This window comes from Sycon ciliatum, chromosome 6 (assembly GCF_964019385.1).
Source record: "Sycon ciliatum chromosome 6, ocSycCili1.1, whole genome shotgun sequence".
In the NCBI taxonomy this organism is placed as follows: Eukaryota; Metazoa; Porifera; class Calcarea; order Leucosolenida; family Sycettidae; genus Sycon; species Sycon ciliatum.
The window spans coordinates 25,032,848-25,041,315 of NC_088648.1; the positions used below are offsets into that span (position 1 = coordinate 25,032,848).

The 8,468-nt window shown below is 46.8% G+C and overlaps 1 protein-coding gene across 1 annotated transcript in view; it reads right to left on the reverse strand.

The window, feature by feature from the left end:
* LOC135820158 (uncharacterized) overlaps window positions 1-3,836 on the reverse strand; it is a 15,238-nt gene extending 11,402 nt beyond the window's left edge. Inside the window, exons 1-2 of the mRNA XM_065333470.1 lie at window positions 2,686-3,836; window positions 2,017-2,053 (exon numbers count right to left, since the gene is read on the reverse strand). Coding sequence (XP_065189542.1) covers window positions 2,017-2,053; window positions 2,686-3,603 — 955 coding nt within the window. The 5' untranslated portion in view covers window positions 3,604-3,836. The remainder of the gene's footprint in view (window positions 1-2,016; window positions 2,054-2,685) is intronic.
* Window positions 3,837-8,468: the final 4,632 nt, after the last annotated feature.

The following is an 8,468-nucleotide window of genomic DNA, read 5'->3' on the forward strand; positions in this document are numbered from 1 at the left end:
ATCTCGTACCACGTGACAGGTGTGGGTGTGTGTGGGTGTGTGTGGGGATATGTGGGTGTGTGGATATGTGGGTGTAGATGTGCAAGGCTTCGATTTCTCTCTCTTGTCTTCTCTCTTCCTGTCGGTGTCTGCCGTTTCTGGGCCGGCATGGCCCATGCTTCATGCATGCTTGTTCCTGTTGTTGTGATATGTTCCTGTTGTTGTTGTGATATGTTCCTGTTGTTGTTGTGATATGTAAGCACAAGTCATGTACATGTCTACTGTGCCGTGCCCCGATTTCTCTCCCCATTTTCTCCTTTATCCTTTCTTTTCTCTTTTTGCTAAAAGCTTTCTTCTCGTCGTGACCACGATTTTTTTCATCTTTTTCCCCTTCATTTCTTTTTTTTCTTTCCTTCTTTTCTCTTCTTCCTTTGCTGAGAGCCTTCTGTTCCCATATTTTCTTTTCATCTGTGTCTGCCGCCGAGTTTCCCATGCCTGGGTTACTTGGACTTCATTCGCTTCCTTGTCATTGGACATGTTCAGTCTGTTCGGTTTGCGAATTCAAATAAACACAACCAACCAACCAACCAACAAACCCGTACACGATATTCGCACCCTGTGCACGATATCTACTGGGTTGTACACACAACCCTGCTTTGAACACATGTCTCACTCTGCACATGTTGCCATGGTAACCTACTGAACTGTGGCATGTGATGTGAAACTCTGCCGTCACAGCACCAGATAGAGGTTGCACAGGCGGTTGCACACTCTTTGCCGCTGTGTCCTCTTGTCGGCAAAGTACCGTTTTGGACACATTAAAATCCGCTGTGAAGAGAAGTCAAGCACAATCTTCTGCATGATTTTAATCATTTATCCATGAATATCTCACGCGAACCGTGAAATTAATTTTGTACAAAAGAGAAAGGACCAAGGAACTACAAGTTACGCTATTTGGTCCTTTCTCTTTTGTATAAATTAATCCTTTGCTCTCCATCCGAATTAATTTTTAATACATGATTTTTATTCACTCTTCTGCATGCTCTTCATCATTTTTGTCGGAACTAGGTCTCCGGACCTGGTGAGAAGGCAGAAATACCTGTTGACTTGGTGAAGTAGAACAAAATAAACCAGCAACCAAACAAGCGGTGAGCTTTAAGGCGAGCACGTAAACTACAGTGCATGTATGGGCTAAGGCAGTAAAGGATGCCGGCTGCTGTCATCCCATCGGATTTCAATGTCCACCACAGTACATGTATTATTATTATTATTATTATTATTATTAGTGTTGAAACGAGCGTATCTATAACAAACGAGCGATCAGTTCCACTAACGAGCAAGCTATCGAGCGAGCTAACGAGTTTCATTGATGTGGCAAATATGATTTTTTGAATGATTTTTTTCTAAGTTCGATTTTTTTCAGCTGGTTCAAATTATCACCGCCGGCATTTGGGGTTGCTGCTGCTTCACTTCGGACTGCTGTTTGGTGTCGAGATGTCTTTTCAGCGCCGTCGTTGAGTAGCCTTCGTAAGAATAGACCGTTTTGCAAAGATTGCAAGTAGCCCTGTTCTGACTTCGCTGCATCGCGGGAGAAAACTTCCAAACGACTGAGCGTAACTTTCACTCGAATGGAGAGGTGACCGAAGCATATCCTGCGACAGGTCAGCAGATGCGGAACAAGACATCAGTAGAGTCCACCAAAGCTGCAACGACAACTGAAACAACTCAAGTGTCGTGCAGGCTTACAGTCACTGTAACTGCGAGTGATTTTCACTTTTCGTGGGACTGGACTCTCGATCGACCAGGGAGTCGTAAAATATTTTTCGACTCCCCGGTCAACATGTACTGCCATGTGTACGGAGTACGGTGTACGGTGTTCGTTAGTGCAAACGAGCTGGCCGCACAAACGAGCCGAGTTTCTGGCGAGCGAGCTAACGAGTACCCGGTGAGATCGTTTCAACACTAATTATTATTATAGCCGCCAATGCCCGCCATTCATTTTCAACACTCCCCGTGAGACAGAAAACAAAGGCTTACCTGTTGTGCGAGGCGATACCTTCAAGCTTAGTTTAATCTAACGGAAGCACATTTAGAGAGGCAGAAGCACAGCAAGACAACCCTGATCTCTTTCATCCAAATGATTCACTTTCGCCTTAACAGCATTGCATGGCATTTTAGCACTGAACTCGCATCTTCGTCATGAACCGTACTCCAATGGGACCGGCGGAAGCAGTTATTGATTGGTCCGGCCACACCAAAACACACACCATTTGACCATTTGACGCCCATCGCCGGAGGCAATGATAGCGATGCTACAACAGAAGCCATATCAACTTGTGCTGGGATTGCACCATTCAACAGCTTGCAAGGCTGAAGAATTGACCGCCACTATTCAGCCTGGTCTACACCACACAGCTATGAAGTGGCTTATTCTGCCCTATGAATCCCTACTTTTTGGTTTTTTTTAATTATTTTCCCCGCACACACAATCACACCACATACTCCGGTATGCACTGGCTGTTGGTAACCACCCAGGAGAATGAAAAAAAAGTCAGGAGGAGTCTGAGAAAGAGAAGAAAGACGTGTGTGACCATAATAGTCGGAAATCGAACCCGCAACCTGTCGATTGGAAATCGCTGCACACACACGTACACACACATGCGGGCTGTACCCATAAATTCATTGCTCTTTTCAAGCAGAACTCACCCCATACGGCGGCGACCACATTGCAGCAACAGGCAAGTCGATGAAAGTCATCTCATGCCGTTGCACCATGGCACACGCCTGAACAATCCTGTTCGATGCGGACACATTCATACTCTTCCTTTCGTCAGCCAGTGCAGTTGAATCTTGGCGAGGGTATGTCACAACATCAGAAATCCGCTGTACTTCAGAATTGTTTACATGAGAAGCGCCAATACGCATCTTGTTGGAAGCTACATCATTAGCGGTAGATCCCGTGTTGGGCAAGGTTGGGTGGAACGGGGAGCAGAGATCACCGCTGGACGCTGGCTTCATGGAGCTTGTCCGTTGGTTCGGTTCCAGCTGTGTCTCTGGGCTACCGGGAAGAAAGCGCTCGGCGACACTGTACCTATGCTCAGGTTCTGATTTGTTGTTCTGCTGGGGACGGTGGTGGGAATCTCTACACGGAGGTGGAACGGTATTGTTCGTGAGCCCACGGCCGCTGCTATCACGGAGGAGACGCTGGATTGTGCTGGGAACGAGGGAGGGGGAGCCGGAAGACTGCGTTGGCAGAAGTTGTCCACACGCAGGTGCACATACGGTGGGAAAGCTGCTGGACAGTTTGCTTGCGAGTCCATCATGCCAGTTGCAAGGGCAATCAGCACTGGCTAGCTGATCAGGTCTGCTGCCTGCTGACGTCTTCTGGCGATTCTGCAGCTCTGGCAGTGGCTTGTGCTGGGGAACGTGCATTCTCTCCAATAGGGGTGAAGTAGAAATAGTAGTATTCGTTGTACACGAGGTCAGGACAGTACAGATTCCTATGCATAGCATGCCTGCTTGCAGGAAATTCTCCGCTTTACTAATCAACGTAGCCATCCTCCAGTTACTAGCGGCACAGGGCTTTCGGGATATTCTTTGTTTGCTATTGGGTATATGAAACATGTAAGTGAGAATTAGAGGTAGAATTGGGTGATCGCCGAAGCCAGTTTACTTCGAAAAATCCAGCGGGACTGCCCAGCAGTGATTGAACATCAGCATGGCTGGCAAAGTATCAAGCTATTGTCTCGAAAGACTACTGACTAAAACTACTGAACCTCGTAGGACCGGGTCCCAACTCAAACAACTCCGCACATCGTCAATCAGAGGTCAAATGGTTCATCGGTGCAAAACGTCCAAAAAAGGCACAGGCAACCTGATTATGCAACCCACAACACGCGGGACAAAGTAATTCTCTGGTAAAGCCACAAGTGTGGATTACTGAATCAAGGAAACTCCTAATGAACATGCTATTCCCGCGGAGTCGGCTTCAAGGTCAATCTGAAACAAGCAAACTTACATTCATGATTGTAGTTTGGAAAGTTCGTTTTTCAGCCAACTGGAAGCATGCACATTTGCTTGGGACGCCTTGAGTTCTGCCAAGGGTCCGCGTTCCCAACGCGCGTGGACGCAAAGAGTTGAGCCCCCAGGAGAATTTCCCAAATCCTCACGATTTCGGCTAGTGTTAAAAATGCGAGGTTGTATGAAACACTGCGGCGGGTTCCAAGTTATCGAACCGGAAACGCGAAAGATCAATGGAATTTCGAATTCCGCAACGGCTGAGCAGTTCCGTTGCGCGAAAAACTTCTCCACGCTATTGTTGGGTTCATCATGTGCCGCGGGGGTCATGAACCGTGGCACACGGTTCAAATCGGAGAACCTCTGCTAGCTCAGGAGGGTCGTTCATTTGAACCCGTTCAAACCAGGAAAGAAGAAGATGTTCTTTCTTTTCAAATCGAACAAGAAAATCATTCAGTGAGGGGTAGATAGTAAACAGTTGTGTTGGAGTCATTAGTCTTCGACGTGCACCATTTGCCGAATCTCCTTCGGCTGCACAAGTGTGATAGTAATGAAGTTTCGTAGCCGGTGCTTCTGTGCTACTGTTTCGGCGCGCAACTCTGTGTTATTTGATAGCGGATTCTGGTGGACAGAAAATTAATGTCAACGGAGCAGGTGAGGAGCGAAACGTGAGAAAAACAAGCAAGACAAAGGCGAGGGGCCGGTTCACCAAGCTGAGCCGATGGGATCCAGTACAATGAGTGCTCCACAAGTACAACTGCTCCAGTAGGTAAGGCGACCAAAAACCCAAAACGAAACAAAAAAGTTGAAAAAACTTGTAACCAGGGAAAGTAAAATTTAATATCCCCGGTTACAAGTTTTATTTAAGCCTACAATCAAATGTTCACCAGTTGTAGTCTTCGGGGTGCTGAGTCGAATGGTCTTGCCTCTTGGTCCGAGGAAGCTGGAATATACCAACAGCCACATTGGGACATTTACAACTACAAATGTACTGTACATGTACTCCTGACGACCATTTGCTAATGTAGTGACCGGACTTCACCGACTATACACGCGTTACGCACCAAACCTATGGGTGAAATATGGGAAGTGTTGTATAATTCACTGCAGCTGAGAGCCTGTGCTGGAGCACAGGATGGAGATATACTACCCGTATTGTAATCTCTAATAAGAGCCCCGTGTGCATTAGAAGTCCAGTCTTTACTAGAAGCCCAGTTTTTATTGGAAGCCCAGTCTTTGCTAGAAGCCCAGTCTTTACTAGAAGCCCGGTCTCTAGGTAGAAGCGCACCCTGTGCCCTCGTCACTGAACTCCAGTACGTGCCGAAGACCGCGAGGGGGGGGGGGGGGGTGTTATTTTTTCCTGCAGAATTGTCTATAGCTGACCCACTGAGTGCGTTCGATTACACCCTTGAATCGATTCATGAATGGATTCTCGCCGTTCGATTTCATGTCATGGGCCCTGGAATCGATTCGGAATCCATTCACCATATTCACATGAGGTGATGTGAGTAGCAAGGGGCGATTTGTGAATGGTTTCATGAATCAATTGGGGGGGGGGGGGGGGGGGGGGCAGAATCGAATCGATTCACGAATCAATTTATGAATCGATTCGCGCTATTCACATCACCCCGTGTGAATAGGGTGAATGGATTCCGAATCGATTCCAGGGCTCATGACATGAAATCGAACGATTTGAATGCATGCGAATGGATTCATGAATCTATTCAAGTGCATAATCGAACGCAGCCACCGTGCACGTGCTGGTATTCCGTACCAGAGTATAATTCTACCCTGTTTATTCTTCAATGCCCGGCAGTGCTGTGTTAGCTCAGTTTCCATTATATGAACATGCAACATACTAGGGAATGGTATAATAATAATTATTATGATTTGCAGCGCAATGATGATGTAGAAAGGAAGACTGAGAGAGAGAGAGAGAGAGAGAGAGAGAGAGAGAGAGAGAGAGAGAGTGCGTGTGTGTCAGAGATAGACAGACAGACAGACAGAGAAAGAGAGACAGACATATGTGTGTCTATAAAAAAATATGCCTTCCTGGCATTTCCCAGAATAATTCTGCTGTGACAAGTTTGCTGTTGATATCAAGAGCACATAGCCCTCCAAGGGTGTGCAAATGGCTGTACAATCTCTTATCCAGTGCTGCGATGGCGGAGTAGCAAATCAAATGACATGGTTCAATACGCGACCACCGGATCGTTGTACATAGACCCAAAACAGGATAGCGTATAGTGAGCTCCGATTGATGTTATTTTGCTGTTTTCGATTAAATTTGCTACTTCGTGTGGTCTGGAACTTTGAAAAAATTGTCTGGAAAATGTCTGGTAGCGGTCTTGAGAATGTGCCTGATTTCACAGTGCGACCCCTGGTACAACTTTGCAGCTATCCTCCAGTGACCTGCATGCACGGGGTGAAAGCAATGTGTACGGGTTTGTCACATGACATGAGGCTCTGCTGTGGAAGACCCCCGTAGGCTGGCGTTGCACACTTTGCGACGGGGGGGGGGGGGGGGGGGGGGGCTTGCATGCGCATAACCTGGCGCTGTTCTGGTATGCATCAAGAGTCCATAACCCCCCAGAGTGTGCAACTCCAGGTTGGGGTCTGGCGCAACGAAATCCAAACATTGCGTCATCCGGTCCCCGGGCAAGCATGGGCGGATGGGGCCATGTGCATATCTGGTACATCCGGCGGGGGTTCCAAGTAACTACTTGAAGGTTGCTTTGAAGCAAGCCACGGAAGTGTCACATAAAACGTTTGCTCCACGGGCTATGCAGTGTCAGCAGAACGGCTTTGATTTCACAGTCACAGAATTTTTTTATTTGAAGAGAGTTTCTCTGCTCGTTGTCTGAAAAGCTTGTATTGGGAGAGTTCGTGACTCCGGGATAGCAAGAATAGGCATGGATATAGATTTACAAGATTTGATGGAAATAGCTCTTGGCACACGGCATGAAGACCCGATCGATTTCGAAGTAGATGTGCTTCAACCTGCTCCTCAGTCCCATTTTGGTACAATTTCCAACACTCGACAATCGAGAGAAGAAAATGAGGAGCCCAGATCGAGCAAAAACTGACGAATATCGTCCACAGAGACACTGCACTCCGGCGACAATGGGGAGCGCTTTGCTTTAGGTTCAACAGTGGCCATTGTTCTTCTCTTATCGGAGAGACACTCAAAAGAGAAAACTGATCGACAACTCTAAAATAATTCTTTGTGTACTTTCCAGGCGTGTTACGTACAATACCTGGCCGTGGATTCGTAAAGAAAGACCCCAAATTGGGCAAACGGGCGAAGTAGGTCCGGGCCAAACTTCCCATTTCGTCATAGCTACTCACTACATGACGTATGAAGTTTGGATTTCGTTGCGGCACTGATTTGTGCTGAGAAGTATCACGGGTTGCACACTCTGGGGGGTTATGGACTCTTGTATGCATTTAAAAGAGCTCAGAAGATGAGGCAAGGAAAAAAATTGTAGCATGGAAAATGTGGGCACAAGTTATGCGATTGTTGAAAATGTGAGAATTTCTGAGCAATTCCTATTGCTTCATGATGTATGCTTAGTACTGGCTGGTTCTTCGGCATACCAATAAGCTTACAATGTATGTAAAACTGGAGAGCTCAATGATGTTGTCATTGAATTCTCCAGTCCTTCCAGAATATTTCTTGAAAGTTGTTTTCTATTCTGAAGATGTCCCTTTTCCAATACAAGAAGAAGATATCGGTATAAAGGTGGGGGGGGGGGGGGGGGGGAGGTATATTTATAAAAAAGAGTTTGCGGCTCGCACGAGACTCAATCAGACCGAGATTTTCGCATCTCTGCGGGAATACCATCACCTTCGCATCTGCAGGCCCTGAATGCCATCACCTTCAAGGATCAAGGCGCAGATGCACCTCCTAAAGTCACGGATGTGGGTGGGGTGAGATCAGACCCACTACAAAGTGGTCAAAGACCTATGGGATTGGGTCAAGAGATATGTATCAAATTTATCGCTGCACCACCCCGGCGGTAAATAAAAATACTACTACCACACTGCACGCTAAAAAAGAGTGTACATGCATCACACTGAGTTGGTGCTATCAAGAGTACATAATCAACAACTGGTTATGTACTCTCGGTGGTATGCATAAGAATGGCAGCATGCGGTTATACATGTAGATATTCTGAGCAATGCGAGCACTGTTACAGAGGGGACTCCAAGAGGCAGGATGCTTGCTTTGAAATCATATCTGGGTTTGATCGGTCGGAGGCGGAGTTACATAATGCTGCTCGCAGAAGAACGACTCTGATACTGTGATAGGCACACACGAGATTTTCTTCACTCGCTTTATTTTTTGCACACACACACACATATACACACACACACACACACACACACACACATTGCACTTCAGATCGACTGCATGTACAAATACATGTAACGCTACAACAATGTACAGTGCTGGCAACTGAAATCCGACC